The sequence below is a fragment of the Dermacentor silvarum genome, chromosome 2 (genome assembly GCF_013339745.2).
Source record: "Dermacentor silvarum isolate Dsil-2018 chromosome 2, BIME_Dsil_1.4, whole genome shotgun sequence".
Taxonomy (NCBI): Eukaryota; Metazoa; Arthropoda; class Arachnida; order Ixodida; family Ixodidae; genus Dermacentor; species Dermacentor silvarum.
In genome coordinates, this window is record NC_051155.1 from 142,825,788 (window position 1) to 142,852,485 (window position 26,698).

Genomic DNA, 26,698 nt, shown 5'->3' on the forward strand with positions numbered 1-26,698 from the left:
GAGAGCTTATTTCCGGTTCGGCCCACCTGGACGTCGAGGAAGGGAAGGCTGCTGTCGCACTCGTATTCTGCGGTAAACTGTATTGCTGCCTCTATCGAGTTGAGAACACGCAGGAGCCGTGGGGCATCATTCTTATTTAGGATGCAGAAGCAGTCGTCCACGTAGCGGACGAATATCTTGGGCGCGGGAGCGAAGTCGGCAAGGGCCTTCTGTTCGCGCCCAAGATATTCGTCCGCTACGTGGACGACTGCTTCTGCATCCTAAATAAGAATGATGCCCCACGGCTCCTGCGTGTTCTCAACTCGATAGAGGCAGCAATACAGTTTACCGCAGAATACGAGTGCGACAGCAGCCTTCCCTTCCTCGACGTCCAGGTGGGCCGAACCGGAAATAAGCTCTCGTTTGCTATGCACAGGAAAGCGACGCATACCGGACACTACCTAAATTTTAATTCGTGCCACCCAGCTTGTCACAAGCAATCCGTTGTTTCTTCTCTGGTGACGCGGGCAACACGCATCTGTTCAAGTGACGACGAAATCAGGAAAGAACTTCAGACAATCCATCGCGAATTAATGACGAACGGGTACCCAAAGAAATTTATTAAGACTAATGAAGATCGTGTCCTCCATCCCAGGCCAGTCCCAGGGCAAGTCGTTCCGAAGACGCGCCGGCGTTCCATATGTTCCTGGGGTCAGCGAAGCTCTAAGCCGTATCTTTTCAAGGTATGACCTTCGCGTTGCGCACATGCCCTCCAACAAACTGAGAAATCAGCTTGTTAACGTGAAATATCGATTAGACAGCAAGAGCTACCCTGGTGTTGTCTACAAGATACCATGCGCAGACTGCAGCTGCAGTTACATCGGCGAAACTGGCAACTTCACCAGAAGATTAAAGGAACATCGGAGGGACGTCTGCAACAACAAGAAAGCGTCGAACGCACTGGCAGAGCACGCCGATAATCACGGTCACTGCATCAATTGGGATAACGCCACTATAATAGCCAAGGAGAAGAATCCGGCCACAAGACTACTATTAGAATCAGTGTTTATTCAGACCACGGAGGACACTATCAACAGGACAGATGGCAATCTCCCTGCCAGCTACACCCGCTCATTACGTCACATTTTAGTATAAAAAGCGACTTACGGCTCTTGCCTGCTTAGTGTGAACAAGGAACCCGTACGGGTCCCGAAACGTCTCTGTGTATTACTTTGACTTGGTCAGTGACCGCATCTTCTTCCTCAAAAATTTGGTTGTTAAGCAGAACAAGAGGTCACCATTACGGCGGAGCTCATAATCAGATCCTGGTTATGGCAAGTAAAATCCCAGCATTTAATTTAATTCATTTTACTATTACAATCAGTAGGCAGCCGTTGTTGACTGACGTTAAAGGAACCCCAGCGACACCTCTACTTGCTTTTTTCCGCGATGACTTGACATGCATACACGAAATATGATAGCTTGCGCTATTTTCGATTTTCAGATTCTGTTAAAAAGCGATAGCAACACAGCAATGTCATACGAAGTAAGGTGAGCGGCTTTGGTAACAATATGAATTGTAGTAAACATGAGCTGATTAAGTAAGCAGGTGTGCTGCGGCGTAAGTAGACCGACATGAAGAGAGACTCGATGACCACGACCACGAGAAGGCGCGTGTGAAACGGTGGTGTTGATGAGAAGCGCTTCCCGTGGGCAGCGCGCGTGCGAAGGGACACACCTGTAGCGCTGCACTGCCGATCCGGGCAGCATTACATGTGGAGCGTGCGTTGGAAAATGTGACCCGACTATTACTAACTGAATGAACAAGCGTGGTGTGAGCGCGCACAAACAAACATGAATAGATCACACTGAATGACTGCAGCCAACGACTGTCAAAACGCTGGCAGCGGGCGAAGGTACGTGCGGTCTATCGCTTCAACAGGAACTGAGCCGCGAATGCACGGCTCATAAAGGTCAGAGCCGTGTGGAGATAAGAGACGGTGCGGCGAGCGACGAGCGCGGTTGTTGGCAGAAAAGAAAACTGTGGAGAGCGCGAAGACGCTCTGATAACCGTAGGTAGGCCGTGTATCGGGGCACCTACAGGCAACCCGCACAGTAAGATATGTCTCTTGTGATAAGTTCTCATATGGCGCAATGCAGACGTAAATCTTGGACAGAAAGAACGACAGCGAAAGGAAGCGATATAGGTTATGCCTTACGTACGCTTTCAAGTACCTTATCTTTTTTTTCTTTTTGTAGCTCTTGCTTCTTTCTTTTGAGCCAGAGCCCTCGTCGTATTCGTTATCAGTAGGCTGAGATGGGGATCTGCTGGGTACGAGCGTAAAGCGTGCATAGAACCTCAGGGAAGCCTCGTACAACACAAGCTCGTCGCGCCCCGTCGGGAACGTGGAAAGTCGGCGGACGCTTCATCAACGGAACCATGGCTGGCAAGTCCCGACGAACACAATTTCCTGTGAATGTCGCGTGACATGCATATTTGTTCTACTCCTTAAAAATAAAAATAAAAAGAAGAGAACTAGTTCTATTAGTCTATGTTGGCATATTCATCCTTGACTCGAAGGACAAGACTATAAAACCTCAGAGTTATACAGACGAACTCGATCGACTCATCATCGCAGACAATTAATTTTAGCAATCGGTAAGATTTTTCAGACAAAAAAAAAAAAGAAGAAAGCAGTGGCGAATGTCGCGTGACGCGGGCGCGCCATCTCGCTCAAGGCTGACAAAGACGAAGCGGGTCGCGAGGAGCTCGCGACGCTCGTGGAAGGCGGTCGCACCGCCGGTGGTTCGAAGACTAGCTCCGCTTCTACTACGTGCACCAGCAGCAGCAGTAACAGCCGCGGCAAAGATCCGCTCAGTCAGGAGCACGGCCAAGGCGAGTCCCCAGTCGCGCCCAGCCTTCGTCTTCCGGGTGACAACGACCGCGACGACTAGTGAACCGATTACTCCCCGGCGCTCCATCGGCATCTAGACCACGCGCTTGCATCGCCGTCGTCCGGCTCCTAACATTGAGGACGCCGCGAAGGCCTTGGTAAGTGCCTCGAGGAGAAGACCCTCGGCGACTTGAATATGTCGGACGATGGCAAGTTCGACGACTTGGGCGGCGGCGGTAACGACGAAGGCCTCGGCCCCGACCAGAAAGAGGCAGGTGGCCCTGTAAGATCGGATGATGTCGGTGGCGACGCCACAGGCAGTGGGAGCGGCGGTGCAAGCGGCGGCTTCGGCGTCAAAGGTGCTGACGACGGCGCCGGGCCCTCGGAGGACGCCCTGCTGCTGAGCGTCTCCAAGGAAGAACTCTCGTCCAGCGGCCTCGGCAGGTCGTCAGACATTGGCACCGCTGCGGGCACGTCCCAAACCGGCGACATGTTCCAGCGGTTGCGCCACGCGCAGCGAGACCACCAGGAGGCAGCAGCTGAGGTTGCGTTCAGCGCGAAGCAGCAGAGCGACCGCTGGATCGTCGTGTTCCTGGTGGGCGGCCTGTACGTGTTCTTCTACGCGATCGGCGGGCTCGCCTACTACCTGCTCGACATTTACGGCTACACGGTCGACTACTCGGGACGCGCCAACCACACCGGCAACCCGAACATCTAGCCCCACGTCGCCGGCCGCCAGTGGACGCTGCAGACTCCGCGACGATCGGGCGCTCTTCGTCGCGGAGTGCCCGACCGTGCGTGGCCCAGTCCAGTGTGGTGGGACACACGGGCGCCATATGGCGCATTTGTTGGTTTCATCACTTTTTCCGCCTTTTTGGCCGTTGAAACGCACTCATTTCTTCTTTAAGAGGCAACTCAGTAGCCACTGGACAAGGAACGTTGAGGTGACGTTTTCGTCTTTTCGTGTATTAAAGTAATTATTCAATGGTAATATGCTTGACGTTAATCTAGCTTGCTGACGCCACGCGTTAGGTTTAGCCATTGTTTGTGAGCTGCTTCTTGCAACACTTAAAAAAAAAACGTCCCGCATTTTCCCAGTTTTTTTTTTTCTCACTTTATACAGTGGGTGTCAGCACTGTAAGACAAACGATCAACTGTGGCAAGTTTCTCTGATTATTTAAGTATCAGTGACTGTGATCGCTTGTGTTTTACCTGCGGTAAATTTTTTCACATGGCTAAAAATTAATTTCCCGGGTTCCACGTGCCAAACCCACGATATGAGAATGCATGCCGCAGTAGGGGTTTAGAGGTAAGAGGGGAGGGAGATGGGAGAGAGGGGGGGGGGACTGGAATAATTTTGACCATCTGAGTTTCTCTAGAAGAAGCACGTAAACTTTATTATCAAATCAATCAGATTTGAGTCCGGCGTCTCTTTATTGGGTCTGGGCACTCGCCGCGGACGCGGTTCTGAGACCTTGTCTCGAAGCGGCTTCCTCGGCTCGCTGGACGGCCCAGAGTTGTACTGTCAGGTTCGAGCTGAGCAGTGCGGTCTTCCAACGCGAGCGGAGGCTGGCGGTGGAAGAGACGAAGGTGTCTGCACTGCCCGAATTGTTATGTCCTGACATTCCCATAACATGTGAATAAGTGTGGCACAGGATGTGCATCTGTTCATGTACATGTCTGGATACATGGCGTGCATGAGTCTGGGGTTTATGTAAGAATCGGTTTGTAATTGCCTGTAGTGTACTGCTTGCGCCCTGTCTAACCTAGCGTGAGGGAATGGGTATACGCGTCTCTGTAACTGGTAGTGTGTCGTGATGTCGTGGAACCTGGTCAAACGATCCTCCCACGCCCAGACGTTTGCAGTACCCCGCGGGGGCTCTTCCTCCGATGATGCTCGATGAGTGAGGCTTCGAGCAATGCGGTGAGCCGCTTCGTTGGGGGTGCTCAGTCCAGTGTGTGCCGGGATCCATAGCAAGTGCCTTCGGTGATCGACGTCGGCCTCTCCCTGGTGTATGGGATGTCGCTTGAGTATGTGATACGCCTCTTGCGATATGCGCCCATTTGCAAAATTACGAATTGCCGTTTGCGAATCGCAGATAACGTATGTAGCCTTGGTTTGTGTGAGGGCCGCTTCGGCATATGCCGTATTCACGGTGACGCTCGTGAGGTGGTTACCTCGGTGGCTAGTAACTGCTGCCACGAAACTCTTCCTGTCTTGATAACGGGCTGCGTCGGTGAAGACTGCCTCCTTGTCGATGGAGTAACTTCGGTTCATGTGTTGTGCCCTGGCTTTACGTCTCCCCGTGTGGTGTTGGGGGTGCATGTTTCTATAACGCGCGCCTAAATCAACGTACACGAGTGTTTCTGCATTTCGTTTCCATCGTAATGTGGCAACCGCAGTCGAAATCGAATCCACGACCTTCAGCTCTGCCCCCCTCCTCTCTCCCATCTCCCCCCCCCCCCCCGCCCCCCTTCTAAACTCCTACGGCGGCATGCATCCTCATATCGTGGGTTTGGCACGTAGAACCCAGGAAATTAATTTTTAGTCATGTGAAAAAATTTACCGCAGGTAAAACACAAGCGATCGCAATCACTGATACTTGGCTTTTCGTGCAACAGCAATTTGTGTAAAGAAAGAAAAAAAAGTGTAACATTGCGTGTGCGCGAAATATCCGTAATATATTTGCTTTCACGTTGCCACCGCGCGCGAGCGTGATGTGTGCATTCCTCGTGCTAAATTCAGGTAAAATTATAGCGTAAATTTTTTCTAAGTTTGTAATTAATAGTGTCGAAGCGCAGAAATGTGGACGCTTTGAATGAAGACATAGGTTCGCGTGATCATGAGAAGGAAATTTATAGAAGAATAAAAATGGGTGAGAGTGCATACGACAGGCATTACCAAATCCTGACTGGGCGCTTATCACTGTCGTTGAAATTAAAGTGCACAACCATTGCGTTCTACCAGTGCTAACATATGGGGCAGAGACTTGGAGGTTAACAGAGAAGCCCGAGAACAAGTTAAGGACCGCACAAAGAGCGACGGAACAAAGAATGTTCGGCGTAACGTTAACATACAGGAAGAGAGCGGTGGGGATGAGCGAGAAAACTGGATAGCCGATATACTAATTGATATTAAGAGAAAAAAAATGGAGCTGGGCAGGCCATGTAACGCGTAGGTTAGATAGTTATAGAATGCGTGCCAAGGGAAGGGAATCGCAGTCGAGGACGGCAGAAAGCTAGGGAGGGTGATGAAATTAGCAAATTTGCAGGCGTAAGTTAGAATCTGCTAGCGCAAGACAGGGGTAATTAGAGATCGTTGGGGGAGGCCTTCGTCCTGCAGTGAACATAAAAATAGGTTGCTGCTGCTGCTGCTGCTGCTGCTGCTGCTGCTGCTGATGATGATGATGATGATGATGCTGATGATGATGCTGCTGCTGATGCTGATGATAGGTCCGCGTAGCAAGTTTCAACTAGCCTACTTCTGCGTAAGAGGTGCAACATCGCGTACCATGGGAATGCTACATCGCAAACGTGACCTTCGTCGCTTTGCGTCGAGCAGAACGGCACAGGTAAAAGGCCGTGATGATTAGATAAAGAAGCTACGAGGAACCGGTGGCTGGCATGTTTGAGATAAGCGCCACTCTTCAAGAGGAAGGTTGCATCCACTTAAAACGGGGCATCCACTTAAAACGGTCTCTGTCGGCACTCCTTTGGAGCTCCTGCTGTAAAGATTTATGTCGTAAAGAGTCAATCCACACATGTACTTCTGTACGCAGGACTATTTAGATTCGTTATCAATACAGGTGGACAAACATTAGGCAGCTCCAACGAACACGTTGGAATCTATGTGAAACGAAGCTTTCGCGAAGTGGGTAATTAGGTGCACTGCAGGTAAACGTGATTCTTACCATTTTGCTACATTGTATCATCCGATGAAACGTGTAATTTCGTGCAGCGCTTTACGTTTGTGCACAACACAGGTCGCAACTTTAACCTCGTGCAATGTTTATGCTTGTGCACTAGCTGCACCGTTGACAAGCTGCACGGAAATGCAAACGCCAGTGCAGGATGCGCACTGCAGTGAGACGTCAACGCAGATACGTCACGGGGGCGCGGTCAATGTGTGATGCTTGTCGAGGGCAGAATGGTGACGAGAGGTGTATGTAAGTACAGAAAAGTACAACGCATATGTAAGTACAGTCAACCACAAACGTTTATGGACCACGTGATCTCAGAAAACGTTCAATTTCGGAGCAGCCTGTAACAGTAGTCAGTAAAACCGAACATTACAATGTTGTTCACATATACTGCTAGAGGCTGTAAGTGCGAATACTATAGGCTGCGTTGCGAGGTCACGCAGATAATCAGCTTTTTCTCAGATCTCATGTTCCGTAAAATTTTGTGGTTGTTTGTACATGTAAGGATTCTGTACCCGTTGTGTCACACTGGCATGCACTCATTGTGGAAGATTGGCCAAGGACACGTGACCCATTAATGGGGTTTTCAAGTATAAGAACTTTGAGAAAAATCAAAGAAGCTGTTTGGAAATGTGTGCGCTATTCTATTAAGAATTCAGTATGCTTTATATAGATACCTATTAGGCTAGTAGGCAAAGAAAGTTCTGCTTTAAATAGCTACGTGCTTGTTGAGCGTTTTCTTGAGGAATAACCCTGGGAAAATTTTAGCATGTCAAATCAAAGCAATAAGACCATGCATTTAAATGCGTGTCAGCGTTGAGGCATGTTCTGTTATAAATTATCAGACGAAATTGTTATACATCTGGGGAAAGATACTCAAATGTTATCGATATTCATTTATAAAAGAAATCGTCTTCACCGACTGAGCTGTGTGCGCCGGTGATGTCACAATTTTAACTTCAGGGTCAGTATTCGCAAAATTTACATTACGCAAGAAAGTTTTCTTATTGGCCGCCGTTCGGAGCATAGCATCAGTATCCGGCGTTCGGCCCGATACTGATGCTATGGATAGGCACGATAACGTAACGATGCGTGGTGAATGCCCAATCGGGGGGCGGCAATTACGTAAGAGAAGTTTTGGCAAAAAAAATAATAACGTTAAATCATGGGCTTATACCGTCCCGAAAATACACAGTGGGCTATACGACGGACGCCTTAATTATCGGTGGCTCCGGCATAATTTTTGACCACCACAGGTGTTCTTTAATGTGCACCTAAATCTAATAAGTGCACGAGTGTTTCACCGCGACAGCAATTACACGGACAGTCGACGCGCGCTCGCGACACCAGCGCCGTCATGGTGTTACAATATCGACGGCGCATGCGCTGCCCGCATGTGGTGGTTTCTCCAACCATAGCCTCCTATATATACTGCTATATATACTGCTATCATGCGGCAGTTGCGACATCCCCATCACGAGGTTTGCCGCTCCCTTCAATATGCTGACTCCTACCCTACGTAGGTGGCGCCGCCATAGACGACGGCCTTTTCGGGCTCATCCGGCAGGCATAGATTATATAGGAGGCTATGCTCCAACACGTGTTTCGCCAGAGACGTGACAAGCGATTACTGCGGTTGGCTGGAAAATGAGGGGAAGAGGCAAAGAAGCGTCGCTTTTAAATGCAGCGCTATACCTTTATCGACGATAAAGGAACGGCGAAGTGGCTCGCCTGCAACGAAAAGAACGGAACGGACGGAGTGCGTGGCTGGCACGAGACAAAGGTTTTATTCACCAGAAAGCCAGAGAGACCGACCTTGTGGCAGGTGCACTAGACTGCCACTGCACTGGGGAGCAAATGCAATGAGAAATGATGATGAATAAATGAGGATATATGGGATGCGTATTACACGATAGCCCTACTAAATCTACGCTTGTAGTTCCCTTGCATACTGACCATAGGATCTAAATCTTCGTACGCTGCAAAGCTCTCGCGCGAGCGCGCGTGCGTATTACGGTGCCTGCATTTTCTGCGCGCTCGTGCTCCAATACCATCTAGATTAGCTAAAGTTATCTATATACTCCGTTTCATACATCAGGTACAACGCTGTGGAGGCTAGAGATACTTTTTGCAGTGGCTGCGTTCGCCCTTAGAAATAGTTCGGTGTTTATTGACCGATTTTTGTTAAAATGTTCTTTATGTAAGTTTAGTTCTGAACGGAAAAATGAATTTACCCTTAGAAACAAACAAACCATGTACTCATACCGCTGCTAACACGTTGTTTTAGATCAATTAGCTTTTCCTTGTTCTTTATTTTTGCAGCTCGTCGTGGCAGCCTCACGTGCAAGCTGGCGTGAGCAAACGACGCTGGCGCGCAGCGAAGCATAGACGGAACGCGCGGAGTGATACATTTTGGTGAACGTACTTCTTGCGTAGCTTCCACAGCGTTGCACCTGATGTATGAAACGGTGTTGGCACTTCCCACGTGACGTGGAGCACGCGTCAATCGTCCCAAAGAGCTGCTTGGCGTTGGCACGAGAGAAGTAGGCGTATGCTCGTGACATAGTGGTTGGATCATCAGACTGTCGTTGGAGACCGAGGCTTCATAACGCCATCAGACGCGTATAGTTCTTTCATTTTCTGTGCGTGAGTGGTTGGGCAAGACAGCAGTACAGGGTGTCCCACGTAACTTGAGCCACACTTTTAAAATATGCGAATGCCACGTAGCTGGACAGAACTAAGGTAATGTTGTTTGCCGTCGCTTGGAGATACTCAGATTATTTTTTGCATTCCGCCCAAGTACATAATTAGTCTTAATTATTCAACTTCTCAAATATTATTGTATCAAACGTGTAAATAAAAAATGTCGCAGCTTCGCCCGAAAAGCGAAGCATCAATTGCGATAGCAAATTAGTAGAGAGTTATTCGGAGTAGGGATAGTAGTTTTATCGGCTGCATAAACTTGGACACATTCGCTTACTAACTGAATTAACACGCGTGGTGTCAGCGCGCACAAGCAAACATGAATAGATCACACTGAATGACCGCAGACAACGACTGTCAAAACGCTGGCAGCAAGCGCAGCCGCCGCAGCGGGCGAAGGTTCGTGCGGTCTATCGCGTCAACGGAAACTGAGCGGCGAGTGCACAGCGCATACAAAGGTCAGAGCCGTGTGGAGATATCAGACGGTGCGGGCGACCGCCACCACAGCCAGTGCAAGCGTATTTGTTGGCAGAGTAGAAGCTGCTCCCTCCCCCTCCCTCCCGCGCCGCCTTCTCGCTTTCTTGCTTTCGCGTGGGAGATTGAGTGGCCAGTTCCCCTTGCGACCTGTTGCAAGATAAGCATTTGGTGCCGCAGCACAGCGTCGCCCCGCCTCCCTCCCTCCCATACCCCCACGGCCTTTCACGCGACGGTTGCGTTTGCTTTCCGCCGTGCGTTCGCTCTCTGCATGTGATAGCGCGAGTCCCCCGCGCGCTTTCACTCGCACATACGGCGCGCGGCGACGATTTTATCGCCCTTGGACTTTATACGGAACCTCACGGTGACGGCGACGCCAACGGCAGAAATCTGGTTGAAGTGTCCATATAATTGCTATCGCAATAAAATTGTAGAGCAGCATGAAAAATCACCGCCCAAGCACTCCGTACATATGGCTAACCAGCGAGGCTGAAACGTGCGGCCCCGGTGTTTAGCAAAGGGTTAATCCCGACGCTGTATTGAAGCGTTTCTCAATTATTGGTTACATGTTTGTGTTTCTAGTGGAACGCAAGCGCCAATGGCTGGCGGATGCTGCTAACCACGACGCCGAGCTAACTCGAGATATCGAACGCATGCGACAACGGCGAGCCGAGGAGGCGGCGTTGCGGGCAGAGCAGCGTCAACGGCAATGGAGGGAACGCGTTCGCTAACGACGTCACTAACGGCGCTGCCAATGACGCGCGCGCTTGAGTGCGACGTAGAGAACGACGTAACTGACGGCGTAGCCAATGGAGACGTTTATCGAAACATGTGGCGAGTGGTTTTTCGTTTCGCCCAGCCATATACAGCTTTCGCTGTAAAAATCCCGATACAGCTTTCTGTTGCTCATTACGTGCTACATAAAAGGGCTTTTCCGGGTGTCAAAGATGCCCGCAAATACACCCGAACTGCCTCGAGCGGCCAGTAGCGCGGCAGTTTTGCGTGTACGTGTATTTGCGTACACGCTCTACTGCCTGCCGCTATAGTTTCCTGCCGCTATATTGCTCGGAAATGGATTACTAGAATCGCAAAAGTTAAAAGAACACACACATGCTTACGCACACACGCAACGTGATCTGATGCTACTTTACACCACATATATCCTCTGAGGCAAGGCTACGGAGAAACAATAAGAGTTATTCTTTCTCCGTGGGCAAGGCGCATAATGAACGATTTCTTTCTTCATATTTGTTCCTAACATTGGTACTTCAAACGTCCAGATTGCAATCTTAGATCTGGTACTGGTATATACAGGCGAACATAGAACGGTCGCCACACAGGTATAATACGACGTTTTCATTTTTACCAGGAAGCTCTTCTGTGCGTTCTGCTCGGTGTGCATAATATATACGCCCTTTCCTCGAAACATGCTCTCGCAGATTAGCTCACCACGTGTATACACACGCATACAAGAACGCACGCATGTATATCACCGCACTGCTTGCACCGGTACGCCTGGTCCGCATACGTATGTGCGTTGACGCGGCATCAGACGTAGACAAGGTACAGCAGCGCTGCGGCGTTGCTGTAGTTTTGCTGGCCCGGATGCATTCGGAAGGAAGTAGCCCGCGCCCATTAGTGATATGAGGTCATTAAATCTCTGCTTGTTCAGCCACGGTGCTCGCAGGTGCTAATAGGTTTCTGCTACACACCGTGTCTTTAACGCGGGATATTTCAGCTGGGCGAAGTTGCGCTGACGAAATGCACGCATGTGTTTCAGCCCCCTCAGATATATGCCGAAAGCAGCGGATAGCGATGGAAGTATAAAGGAGGCGTTGGAGTTAAATGATAAGCAGTGCATAGAGAGAGACTCGAATGTTGAAGGCAGTATTGATTTTTGTGTGCTGCCAGAAGAAATGCTAAAGGCGGTAACTCTGCGTATCGCAACAGTGAAATAGATAGATAGATAGATAGATAGATAGATAGATAGATAGATAGATAGATAGATAGATAGATAGATAGATAGATAGATAGATAGATAGATAGATAGATAGATAGCACACTTGATCTGAAGCAATGTACTAGATCTGAAGCAATGAATTCGGCCCTGCCACGAAATAAATGTAGATATAGGCTAAGGAATGTAACACGAAGAGCAAATATTGACGATGACGTAGATTTAGCAACAGCCAAGAAAGTGGAAGAATAGAGAGAGACCCAATATCGTCCTCTCCTCGCTCTGTGATGCAGACACAAAGATGGTGATTTCCATGCGGTCATGTACAAAGAGTGCAACAAAGACGGATGTCCTAGATATATACGATATAGAACACGCGTAGCGATGTGTCGAAATAAGCGCGCTTAAAAAAAACGAGCACTGCTGTTTCGCTCTCACTTTGCTTCAGCAAAGACCGGCCATAAGTCGGAATAAAGGGGAAAAGCCCTGGATACTTAATATGCAAGAAATCGAAGCAAAAGCCGCTCGAAGCTTTCGGCGTTATCCGCGACCAGTCGCCAGCGAGCGCCACGCCGCAGGTATATTGGGGGCTTACATCTATCTTGCTGAGCGATACACGTGAACCGACGCGCAGCCGCCCGACATCTCTGCCCCGAGCTCGGCCTCGTGCTGGCAGCCGTAATGGGGAATGCCCATTCGTTTTCGAGTTCCGAGACCAGGTTGACAGGTTGCGCGAAAGGGGAGTATTAGGCGAAGACAAAAAAAAAAGAGAGAGAGAGAGAGAGAAAAGAAAAAGAGCAGAATAAAGGAAGGAACGACGATAATAATGATAAGAGTGAAGCGCCCACAACAGGGCCAAGCGCTTCGGATTTGTGCGATGGGAGAACTCTCCTCATTTATAATGCAGCTGCGGCATTGGGGAGGAAGCGAGGCGGCGCCCTTTCTACGCTGCGGGAAATGAGGGGCCGCGACCTCCTTTCTCTCTTCGCGTCGTGGCCGGCTCCCCCCCCCCCCCCTTTTTTTTTGTCCTTTTTTCCCCCGCTGTGCTTAGCCCTCTCGCTGAAGAGTTAGCGGGCTTTCCCTGAAACTGGTCTCGCGTTCTCATAATTGCTTGCTGGTCTTGTCAGGCCACTATCACGCGTATCGGAAAACGGGACGCAGTGCCTTATTCCGAGCACTTGGCTGGCAGCAAAGGAAATAATAATAATAAAAAAGCATTATATCCACTGGTTTCAATTTAAGGTTCGTCGATTTCTAGGGACATTAAAACAAGGAGAGCAACTGAAGGGTGACCTCTCGGTTCTCTCAATTTCCCATGATCTTGCCTCAAAGATGTTGGCAGAGAAGGTAACTCGTGCAAGCTTAACAAATAAACAAGTCGACGGTGGTGAGCCCGCCCGCAGGCTCTTACCGCCGACCGCTGCCCATACGCCTATATATATATATATATATATATATATATATATATATATATATATATATATATATATATATATATATATATGCCCCCTCTTGCGCCTATAGGCCCTGCACCAAGGCAAATTTCGGATCGACAATCGGCTCACGTGACTGTTCTAGAACTTACTGCAAGCACCGCCGACCAATCGCCGATTAACACAAAATGTAACGTGAAGTATATCACGAACGTGCCAAGAATGGCAGCGCAAGGAGAACGTGATGTATCGTGTGTGCGGATGAGGCAAGCGTGGTAATCTAGTAGCACTCACAACTCTGCGAAAATAAAATATCAGAAGTTCTACACACTGTACATGTCGTAAAGTCAAAACAAAAGTAAAATCGTTCTCCGGCCTACGTTTCTTACCTGTCTACACATGGTCCGGTGAAAGCGTTTGCGCCAGCTCTTAAGTAGCCTGGGCGGTGTGCATATTTAATCTCCCTCTCTACCGCTGCATAGTTGGCTGCCAAGGCGATCGTCATAGTTTTAACCGCTGAACCTCGCAGCCCATCTGCTTCAGCTATCCGCGAGATCGATCGATGGCCTTGGCTGGTTGCGCGGCCCCCAAAAGAGAACGGGGAGAACCCAGGTGCGGCCAGCAGCATGTGCTGACGTGCTCGTTGGCGGTTTCCGTAAGGTGCGGATACTTTCGTTTGCGGTCAATATAGAATAATTAACTGTAGCATTTAAGGAACGCTAAATGTTTTTCGCTGGAAGTGTATCGTGATCACAAGAAAGAAAAAAAAAAGAAAAAGAGAAACAAAAAAGGAACACACGTGTTTTGGGCAGGGACTGAAAGAACCGCGAAAAATTAAAAAATTAAAAAACGTTGAGCTCAAATTTTAGTGTCAACGCTTGCCGATATGCGTTACACTGGCGTTTTACGCCGAGTTGTATAAATACACAACGTTTAAGAGTTAGTTATACATTGGTACCAGGCTGCACCTTCAAATAATCAGCCGTGCATTGATTTAACTCCGATACATGCGAAGAAATGTCCTGTTCCTTAACTTTTATTCTTCTTATTATTTTTTAGCGTTCGACTCCTGCGGTATGTTTTTTTTTAATTTTGGGGTTTTACGTGCCATCACAACAATCTGGTTAAGAGGCACGCCGTATAGTGGGGGACTCCGACCTAATTTTGACCCCCTGGAGTTCTTTAACGTGTCCCCAATGCACGGGACACGGGCGTTTTGGCATTTCGCCCCCATCGAAATGCGGACACCGCGGTCGGGTTTATATCCCGCGACCTCGTGCTTAGCAGCTCAACACTAAGCCACCACGGCGAGTCCCTGCGGTATTGCGATATATCAAGAATGGCTAGAAACAACAATTCTGGAGCCCGTTTCGGCTATGCCCCCTTCCCGTCGCTCTGACCAGAGCTTCGCCGGAACGTTTTTTTTTTTTTTTTCATATCACCTCGTGTTATCACATTTTTATAATTGGACAATTTATTGTTTGTGGAGAAGCCGGCGACACAGTAGTTGTCAACATTTCCAATTTCATCCAGATAAATAACTCACACTCGTAAACATTGGCTGCTGGCTCAAGTAGACAAGGCTACGATTTAGAGCCATCGAACAGTGAGCCCGCTCGAATTCTCATATACCGTTCGAGTTGCGACGGGCACGTAGGCTATCTAATGTATTGCTACTTCTTTTGTTCATATTGTTGCGTGTTAGAGATAATTCTTTCAGAATGTGACTGTAGAGTACTCTACAGTCGCCCCCGTCTGGCAGTCACATAGTAAACAACACTAACAACAGTCGCTGGTCGATAGCTGGTGGTTTGTTGCCATTGCGAGTCAGCGGTGGTTGTTTACAGTGTGTCACGTCCTTGAGCACGCGATGTCATGTTTGCCTGAAAGGCCTAGTGCGCAGCCGAACCCTGGTGGGGGTTCTGGGAACTACAGCTCACTGCGTGCGACAAGTAGTTTGGCGCAGGGCTCTTTTACGGCGAAAGCGGGAGACCTAGTCGTTATCGACCTTTTTCGCTGAAAGGGGTCGCTAACGGCCGAGAGTCCTAGTTGCGCACGCCTTTGTGAGAAGATTTCTACGCTTTCGAAACATCCGGCTCACTGCTGGTACTTGGGACGTCCGACGTGGGCGTATACAAGAAACTTTTTTTCCCCAATGTACTGCACCGGACATTAGTATTGTATCTAATAACTTATTAGGCCAATCGGACGCTTGGTACTAAAGAACGCGACTAAAGTGCGAAATATCTTTTTTTTTTCATTTATTTTATTTACTCGGACATCACAGTGACGCATGTAGAGAGTTTCAAAATGAGGATCACTGCCTCTTGGCGAGGCCTGCTCTCCTGTTTGCACATGGACATCATGATGAAGCAGAGCAGGAGCGAAAGAAGTGAATCGCAAAAAGCAATTTCAAGCAACCGGATCGATGACATACTGATCGACCACGGAGCATCACGGAGATGTTCGTACAGTGATAAAACGCAAAATAAAGAACAATAGAGAGAGAGAGAGAAATAGAAGAGAGGAAAGGCACGGAGGTTAACAAGACGCACGTCCGGTTTGACCCTGCACTGGGGAAAGGGATATAGGGATGAAAAGAGAGAGAAAGGAAATAGAGAGAGCACAGTTTCGCGCACATTTGACACTTCGCACGAAGTCTACAGACGATCGCCAAGACCTGTCAACTTGAGGTAGTGCAACAAGGCTTTCGTGGCTTTCTGTGCCATCGACGCATACGGCCATGGTCCAAGGATCTTCATTTCCGAAAATGGTCGAGAATCCAGCCGGTTCAATGCTGTCCGGAGAGCTTCACGCTCGACGTCGAACTGGGGACAGAGACATAAGACATGTTCAATTGTTTCTCTGGTTCCACAAGAGTCACACATGGGCGTATCCCCCATTCCAATGCGGAACGCGTAGGCCTTTGTAAATGCCACACCGAGCCAGAGGCGGCACAGTACTGTCGCCTCAGAGCGGGAAATGTTTGATGGCATTTGAAGCTTCATGGCTGGGTCAATTATATGGAGATGGCACTTCGGGTTAAGAGAAGACCAATATTTGTGTGTCATAGCTTTAGCCACGAAAAAGAAGTTTTCCTGCAGCGTCGGTCCTGGATAAGGGGACTGGGACTGGTTCGGCCTTCCAGATGAGCAGACCGGGCGGCTTCGTCGGCGAGGTCATTACCAGCAATGCTGGTATGTCCCGGTAGCCACTGAAATATAATTTCATGCCCTCTAGCGATAGCTTGATGGTGGTCTTCTCTTATCTCATATACCAGCTGCTCATGAGTCCTGTGATAAATGGCAAAATGCAGACTCTGAAGTGCTGCCTTAGAATCACAAAATATGACCCATTTCTGAGGTGTCTCTTGCAGGAGGTATTGTACAGCAGAACAATAAAAGAATATAAAGAACAATAGCATTCATATTATTGCAAGGTACATGGCGACAGACCCACGGCAGGCAAGTCTTCAACGGCATCGTTTTGAAGGAAACGCTCGAGCAGTGCTTCGGCAAATTGTGCTGAGATTTGCAACATATTCAGCAGTACCTGGCGGCTAGCCACCGAGCAACAACAATAGCAGAAACAAACACTTTTGCACGTCAGTGAACACAACCGTAAATATGGCATTTTTCTATTTCCGCGTGAACACAGCCTTTTGTTTTTGTAAACTAAGTGGAAATGTTTTAATCAGTTGACACGTACTCATGACCTGTCTCGAATGTTCAATATGACTTCAGAGCGTGTGTTACATAATGGTCCAATATACTTTCTTCTTTTTTTTTTTGCTTGTTGACATTATATTACAGTTATCGCGACACTTAGGTCCGCCTAACGCTAGTCTGCGTAAGTTGTGCGTGAAACTTCGAACAAAACATATTGTAACTTTTGCCTGTATTCATGAAAAACCAATCGAGCAAGTTGAGATTTCCAGCAGGTCAGATGGGACATCACATTGAATGTATAAACCAGGGACCGAATTTACAATAGTTTCCTATCGTAAAAACTACCCTGTCTTTGCCAATAAGAAAATCATTGACCAATAAGATGACCACCGACTCTAGCCTTTCTTCAGTGTATGTTCTTATGAACCGCTTTAGCGGACGAACTGCGTTGTGTCCACTTGCTTTCGTATCCCGAACGCCAACACCTGGCGCCAGTGCTTAAGCGCACTCAGAGAGCATTTTCTTTGAAACAACTAATTTGTTAACAGGTTGGCAGCCAAAAGGCTACCAACCTGTTACGAATTAGTTGTCACTAATAGTGGCACAAATTAGCGTTACAATTATTATCATGATCTGGTGCAACATCTTGGACCGGGCTTCAAGAAGATTTTAGCTCGTAACACTTCAGTCATCGGCTACCATTTTCACCAATATTTCGTTCATTATCGCAGTTGGCTGGCCCTCACCCTCGCAATGTCAACTTACGTACGAATGACATCAGCAGTCATGGACCACATCCACAAAGCAGTTCGTATGCGAGAACGGCTCGTAAGAACAGGCACCGCTCAATCGCGACAGTGATGTATGTATTAGCATGTATGTAATCTATTGTTACAAAACGCAGTAGACCGACGGCAAACAAATCTTACGATTTAACAGCTTTGCCAGTTCAACTCCCGGATCAAGAATAGCGACGTTACATCACGATGAAGAGTCCAATCACCGAACGCGTTCGCTCGAATTTCTGTTCTGCTGTTCCCGCTTTCTTTTGTCTATAGCTAGTACAGAAACAAAGAGAGAAAATCTCTAATATTTCTAACAGCGACGGGCCGGTCCTGCGGCACAATTTGACCGAGTCGAACTATACAAGAATGGCGCGCAGTATAGACGTCCAAGTGCTACAACGTAATTTGCTTTGTTACCAGAATTTTTCTTTCACTTTTACGTTTTCTCTTCTAAACTCACCCACGGTCCCCATTTGGGAGATATTAATCAACATATAGTACTAATATTGTCTCGTAGGATATGCAAGGGTGACTCATACCGGATGCCTCGACGACTGGCTCGTAAATTCTCCGCCCTCATTAACCATGCGCGCACTTCCCATTATGTGGACGTCCGGAGAATTCGCGCGAGCATTTATCAGCGTTAGACGCGGCATCGACGATAGTGTCGTCGTGCTGCGCGCGCTGCCTTCGTTCGCGTCGTTGCTGCATCGGCGTAAACGTGGGCGGGTCGCCGCGTCGAAGCTCGTTGGAAACCGTTTCCCTTCCACGTATACCTGGCTGCTTTATACGAGCGTTATAAGCGTTATACGAGCCCTTGTAATAGCCGACCCATGCTGTAACAATCTGCCTTTATGCGCCCCCTTACTTCCTCCCTCATACTTATTTGTCCTCTGCCGACACGGATCGGCGATACTGCCAATGTTGCTTGGCATCATAACGCTGCTTCGTTGTTCCAGCGCGTCGGCGGCCATCCTTCGCTGAATAATCGACGTTACTTTGATAATTTGTTTCTTTCGACTCTGTTTCATGTTATTGGTGCGCTAAGGTTATTGTGCACACATTGGATATAAGCTTCGAAGTCTTATTTGAGACTAAATTTAATTTAAAATAATTTCTATGGTTGTACATGCCAAATCAACGATCTCATTATGAGGCACGGCGTCGTGTGGACAGCGGATTAGTTTCGACGACCTGCGAATTCTTTAACATGCACCCAATGCACGCGGTGCCCATCAGAAAGCCGCGGCTGGGGCCAGGATCGAATCCGCGACCTCGTTCTCAGCAGCGCAACGTCATAGCTACTGATCTACCGCCCGCAGAGGATGAGGACGCGAACTTTAAGAATGGTGCATATAGGTCGACCAGGACGACCATAGGTGCACTTATATTCAACTTACATAGGCATTACCCGCCCTGGTGGATTAGTGGCTATGGCGTTGCCCTGCAAAAAACACCAGGTCAAGGGCTCAAATCCCCGCCGCTTTTGATGGGGGCGAAATACGAAGAACGCCAGTTTAAATGCATTTGGTGCACGTTAAAAAAACAAAATAATATAAAAAACAGGTGGTCAAAATTAATCCCGAGTCCCCCACTACGGCGCGCCTCCTAATCAGATAGTGCTTTCGGCGCGTGAAATCCCACAATATTGTTTAACACATAGGCATCACACGTGCACATCACCATTAGAAATAATGTGCCATGTGTATGTCAGTTTCATGTAGCTGTACGTCGTCGTCGTACTCATTTATAGTTCTAAAATGAGTTGTCGAACATGAACCAACGATATGATTGTAGACAACTTACATTGCTCGACTTACTTGCGCTAGCAAACGACTTTAATTCGACGTTTTGTTAGGGCGTTGATATCTGGTGTATATTTATAGAATAGGTGGTCGAATGCACAGAACTTTTTGTTCTTAAGAACCCTTTGTCGTTGTCAATCATCTCTAATGACATGATTTGTTAAATATATTCCAAAGGCGATGGTGAGATACAATGGAGTGCGGCATTTGCTACATAAATAAAGATCTGGATGACGATCGATGTCGAATCAAGAAAAGTGGTAAACATGAATAACCTTACGCAGTAATTCCTAGCAATACCAGTTTCTTGGCTTTGCTGTTTCCGATACCGACAAACGCAACCTAAGTAAGCTTCCGGTGGGTCTCAATCAGACCCACGGCGTCCGGGTTTGCTTCCTTTATTAATACTACAAAAGCTACACCAGTCCTCGCGCTACTCCTGAACGACCTGTATCGGCGGAGCCGTTGGACGCTATGCAGCTATATACGACGTTATGCAAGGATGTACTATCGCGCTCAGTATGAGCTACAACGCGCCAGCGCTGGCAAAGCGGTCGCGCGTTGTAGCTCATACTCAGCGGGATAGTATACAACACTATGCAACTAAATCAAACTTATAGTATCATCCGAAAAGCGACAGAAAAGCATTGGCACAATCCGGATAATCGACACAGACGACTCCAGAGATTGGACCCTACCATGAAATTTAGGCTACCACCGAAAATTCAACGCAGCTGTGCTAGTCTTCTGCACATACTAAGGCTGTGGGTAGCGTTTACGCGTGGGTGCGTGCACCTCATGCGACGCACCGAGTCTCCAGACTGTGAGCTGTGCAATGTGAGTGAGACTATAGGTCATGTGCTTTGTGACTGCCCTAAGTACGTGGAAGAGCGTCAGAAGTTGAGCAATGACGTTACGCGTCTCGACAGCCCACCGTTGTCGGAGGACGTAATTTTAGGCCCTTGGCCAGACGTTCAATCGAGTTTTTAGGCCATCCAGGCGTTACTAGACTTTTTAAAAAGTACGGGCCTGGACTTTGAGTGTAACAAATTTCTTGCCATATGTTTTACATCCTCCTTCTCTCGTCATCGTCACCCATCATGCGCCCCTTTCTTCCCTCTTTCTTTCCCTCTTCCCCTTCCCCCAACGTAGAGTATCTGGCTAGAGGAATATACCTCAGGCCGACCTCTCTGCATTTCGTATCATTGAACTTCTCTCTCTTACGAAAGTACATACAACATTATGCACTCACTGTCATACGAAGGCACGCAACGACTCAATTCACGGTGCAAGATGTTGAGATGGGAGAACAAACCTATAGCGAGTGCTCTGCTTTGATTTTCTTCGGCAGCCTCTTCCACACCCGCAACTTGCGCGAAATCAGAGCTCAGCGCAGGCACCTAACGTCCCCTGACATAGGCGGAAAGTTTTCATTTTTCCGGGGGGAGGGCTGGGGCCCGACCAGCTTTCCGAAACCTACCCACGCCTATAATATATATATATATATATATATATATATATATATATATATATATACATATCCTTTGCTAACAATTTTCTATTTCTCGCTTTATGGCGAACGCAATTGTATCGTCACTTCAGGCAAATTTTCGCTGTTGTTGTCGCCGTGATGTTCCGTATTAAATCCAAAAGTCATATACATGAGCGACCCATACCCTGTGGGTGCGGGAAAGAGCACCTAACAGTGAGCCGAAAAGGATGGCGGCTTGATAGGCATTATATTCCCACGTGCTCAATATTCGGGTTAGTTGTAGGTCACGTAATCAAACGCGAATGAGAAGGAGAACACGCGTATTCTGCTCTAGCCCTGCCGTAGCTGTGAATGACTGTGCGCGGCTGACGCTTATGCGACCCACGTGCCATATCTAATTGTTGGTAATCATTGGTGGGTGCAATGATAAAGGGCGACCGGGGATGGCTGATAACTTCATGCGCGCTGTCTTCCTTGCCGGGCTGGCTTTCCGCGTCCCTAGTGTTGCAGAATTAAGAGACAGAGGTCATTGCAGATCACTGACAGAGGCCGTCAGTAGTGGACATAAAAATAGGCAGATAATAGCTTCTTGAGGAAAAGGGAAAGGTTGGCGCTGCATTGCGCGTTTGTTCTCCGCCGTGGGTTTGAAAGCGCGCGTTCCTCGCGCCCTTTCACTCGCACATACAGCGTTCGGCGGCGCGCGGCGACGATTTCCTCTCCATTGACGTCATACGGAACCTCACGGCGACGGCGATGGCAACGGCGACGACGACGGCGACGCCGACGGCAGAAATCTGCTTTGGAGTGTCCATATAATTGCTATCGCAATAAAATAGGCAGATAATGATGATGAATCTAATTTTCGGAGTTGCGGTGAATCGCGCGGCGGTACGAACCGTTCGCCTCCTCTGCCAGCGTTCTTCATAATGCTTGCGTTGTGACAGCGAGTGCTCGAGGTCATTCAGTGACGTAGTGAAGCACAACCAACCGCGAAGTTGTGCTTCTCATTTATCGAAATACGCTCGGCCCATTGAAAAATCCAGTTTATATATATATATATATATATATATATATATATATATATATATATATATAGTTACGGGCCGCCTCCTTGCATTAAGGCAGAAGACGACGATCGCCGGGGGACGCTGCGCGTGTTCAGCCATCTTGGCCATCTGTCAACAGGCCCTGTTTATAAATCCTGTCCCGCTTTTATCTATTTGACACCCCGTCACTATATATATATATATATATATATATATATATATATATATATATATATATATATATATATATATATATATACAAGAGCATCGGATGAACCTCGTTTTCAGCATTAGCTTACCGAACGGCGAACCTTCTCTTGTTTCCTTTTCCTATATAATTGCATCTTTTTACAACTTTGTTGTATACACATCAGTGGAAGTGTAGTCTCTTGTTTTCCGCATTTAAATTTTAACGAGGAACTGGGAAGGTCTAGCGTGTCCTCTGAGCGCTCGGCCGTGAATTTCAAGCACCCGAACCTTACGCCACTGAGACCGCTGCAGTTGCGCTTATCTTTTTAGCTGTCGTGCGCGCTTTCTCCACTCTTATCGCGCTGCGCATGCTTGAAGACTTCGCGCGCGTCAGTGCCACGCCCTTTGAGGACGCAATCGGCCCTGACACTAGTCACACTGGAGCAACGCAGCTCCTGCTGCTGTTGTTGTTGACCTCTGCCTTTCGCTCGGCGGCGCACGACAACCACAGGGCCGTTGTCCCTCGTTTCATCCGGAAGAGCGGTTTGGTACATACAATAGGAATGAACGTGTCGCGACGAGCTGATCAAGGGTAGAGGCAGCAACGTATAACGCACAACCAAATGGGCACGCTCAAGGGCCAACGCCCAGTGGCATCCTGCAGAGAGTTGGCCTCGTTCGCTGTCAACCGGGCCACATCGTGCCTTACGCATTTTGCTTCCGGTCACACTCGGGATCTCTCGGGACTATCATTCTTTCGAAGTTCACCTTTGCAACAATTTATCGAAATACTTTCTTTTTGACACAAAAGTTTCTTTGCCATATTTGAGCCTTTAATATTACCAGGCCTGAGACAATTCATAGGGCATATAGTCCTCTTCAGACAGATTTGAAAGAGCTACATGAAACGGCCCATAGTTGAAAAAGAATCTAAGGATTTGCGAAGGACTTCCTTGTTGGCCTCTAAGGCATAGGTAAAAAAAAAGAATGAAAAAATGCAAAGGAAATAAACACAATCCTGTCGCCATATCTATTTTACGCGCTTGTGATTTGTAGCTCAGTGCATGTCTATCATTCCCAATAAAATCACAAGCCAGTAGAAAAGGACAGACAATGATGAAAAACGCGCAGAAAAGATCTCGCCCGTACAGCTTGATGTTTCTTCACAGCAATTAAGTTTCCTTTCTTTGCGTTACAAACGCTCTTTCGTCGCGACAAAATTGACTTTGTGCAGAGGGCAGGATGCCACATCGCTCTACACTGATGTTATTAAAATTCAACAATATTCGGAACATTCCAACGTATAAAAAAAGAAACGAATAAACAACCGTCGCATCCGCTACCATTAAGCCTTCAGACACTCGAAGTGTTCGCCCCGTGTTTCCTTACCTAAAAACCGTAAGGCACGCATTGCGGACCAGCCTTATCTGAGTCATAACACCGGACCTAATTCGTGAGTTTAGTGAGCGTGCTGCGCTGCCTCTGCCATTTTTTATGCGCCAATAGAGAGGTAGAAGCAAGAAGAGGCAGATGGGTTGACCGGATACACTTCCGATTTGACAACCATCATTTAGGGAAGGGGATAAATTGAGGAAACGAGAGAGTTGCAAGCATGCTGGCTCTGCGCTTAGTGTCTGTTTTGCCGAAGAATCACTTTTTGTCCCAATATCAGCCCAAATAGCGTTGCGGTGCCTGTAATTCACACTGGCATCGTACATTTGAAGGTGCTGTTCAAGCTGTGCGACGCATTTTTCTTCTAAATGTTATCGAAGCGGGTTCTTTTCATTCGCCTGTGCTGTCGCGCGGGATAATGCGGAAAACAAACTATATGTAAGCATGGATGCCCGTTTGATGCAGATACTGCAAGAGTGACTTGCTCAATGCATTGACCGCGAGTTCATAGTCGTGTTCTGTCTTTCGTGGAAGCGGTGGTGACTCAAACGTGTACGACGGCCTTTCCCTATTCGCAGGAGTGCGTGCCTTCGCTGCACGTGGAGGAGACGGCAGACTGGCTGGAGCAAGACGTCATCGCCGGCTTCCGAGTATGGCAGCTCATGTTCCTCTCTCTCGGAGGCCTCATCGTCGTCAGTAAGACTCCTCTTGCGCTGGTTTTAGTCCCTGCTGTGGGTAGCGAGACAGGATGCAATGACGTCGTGGCTTTCATTGCACGAAAAGCAACGTAACGGCACTTGGCTACTGTATGGGCCTGCTTCAATTTCGAGATGTCTTTGGGGTTCTCAGGCCACCCTGTGCGATAGAAGGAGATTTTTGTTCGACATTTCCACAGCTCTTTTAACTGCGAGTGACGCTTGACTTCCACTTAGGGAATTGTAGTTGTTGACTGAGTTCGAAGTACAATCGGGATCACATATTAACGAGTATCTTAAAGCTGGGTCAGTGGCCGCGGAGTGACCTATTCGAAGCAGCGACATATGGCTCAGAGCATCAGTGCGCGTTTGCGTCCAGCACGCAGCAATGAAATGTTACGATACACGAGCTTTGATTCTGCTCTGAGGAAAACATTAGCCAGTAATAAAAATCAGCGTAATTTCGTAGCTTGCGCCACAATCTTTGAAATTTCACTTTGTGGCAGACATATTTATTGTGGACAGAGTAGTGTTGCTTTTGCAGTATCGCGCATTCATAACCTCTGTACGCACCCTTCTTCCCCCTGCGAGATATTAGGTGGCTTCACTTGTTAAACGGTTTGTCTGCAGTGAAACACTCTTGCTGATCACAAATTGAGTTTAAGTAGTACTTGATTTGAATGAGCAAAGACAAACAATTACGGGGGTGTAACGTGCCGGATTAACACACGGGTTATGAGAGACACCGTAGTAGTGGAGGGGAAGTGGGAGGGAGGAGGCTGCGGATTACTTTCGACGCGCCTTGGTACTTTTGCGTACATGAATTGCGTGCACCATGGTTTTTGCATTCCAGCCCTATCGGAATGTAGCCGTTGCGTCCGGGAGTCGAACCGGCTACTTCGTGTTCAGCAGTGTACCACTATAGTCACAGATACACTGGGTCAAGTTCATTCGCGGCATCACTTAGCACAGTTCTAGCTTAAAAACATGACGCTAGCTGTCATCAAAACGCTTCATCATTGTCTACTAAGTGCGCGCGAGGCGTTCTTACGTTGTAGTATCATGTGTCTCTAGTATGTTTCAGGGGAGACAACTTTCCCAGCTAAAGTTACCATGTTCCCTTCACTCGCACGAACTTGAAATTGCTGTTGAGCCATGGTCGCAACCCAATGTATCACGTCATACGGAATACGGCTACTAGTGTAGGCAAGTGTCCGTTTCTTGTGAGCACAAGTGCACAGTGGAATTCTGTTGCAGCCGATTCACTTACTGTATGTGTGTTTCAGATTTTGAGGAACTTGCGCATTTTCGGCTGCTGTTAGGACTTGTTGTATAATATCATGCTTCATTTGCGCTGTTATTTTTTATATAGCTGCTTAACATGTTGAAGTTACGTGATGCCTCCATAAAAAATGAAAAAAAAAAATTCAGTGGCGATTTAGCGGTAAGTGCGATAGAAATGCATTTTTTAGGTCCCCGATCCATGATTTAAACCACGTGCACCCTATTGCAAATTGTTGTTCAGGAGATCACTCGACAGACGTCCTGCATTCGAGGAGCGAAGGGCAACTGATATTTGTCCCCATGGTGTTACTGCGACCACAGCTAATAGCTCGAACCTGGGTTTGCTTTGTTCGTCCGTCCGCTCCGTTACACGGCGGCGTGCGCTGTCGTTCTCGTTAGAATTTCGTCATCGTCATGCCATCGTCATCCTCACCTTCATCACGTGGCGAAATGAAGCAAAACTTCGGTCACCGCCATCACGCGGCGGTTGCGTAGCTGTGAGCCAGGCACCCTAACCACTGACTTATCACGCAACTCGCGCGCTCGGTAGTTTACGAGGCGCGAAGGGTCGGAGTGTGAAGGGCGTACGAGCCTATTCTTCGATAACATGCCTGCAGACTTATACTCACGCATCACAGCTCGCTCTGTTTAAAACTTGCAAAATTATATTTGCTGGTGCATGATGCAACACTCGTTCTCAGCATGGCTTTCGTGTGCAATGCATTCACAGTGGATCTCTCGCATAGACAGCTTCTCGCTGTCTTACATTGCCAGTCAGCAAAGTGTCGTCACCATCGTCTTCTCCGTCATCTCCGCCGTGTTATTCGTTTGACAAAGTAAAGCCGATGGAGTAACAGCTGCTCGTAGAAAATGATTTCAGAGCTGGAGGACTCGGTGGGGTCCACTGGCTATATTGACGCAAAAGCATGAAATGGCCCATTGAGCGAAAAAGCCGGCGTCGTCTGTAGCAGCAAAACGGCGC

General features: G+C 48.1%; 1 protein-coding gene across 1 annotated transcript in view; it reads left to right on the forward strand.

Moving 5' to 3' along the window:
- Positions 1 to 26,698, forward strand: part of LOC119440440 (uncharacterized) — a 37,555-nt gene that overhangs the window by 7,891 nt on the left and 2,966 nt on the right. The window contains exon 2 of the mRNA XM_049662925.1: positions 24,316 to 24,433. Within this exon, the coding sequence (XP_049518882.1) occupies positions 24,316 to 24,433 (118 nt within the window). The remainder of the gene's footprint in view (positions 1 to 24,315; positions 24,434 to 26,698) is intronic.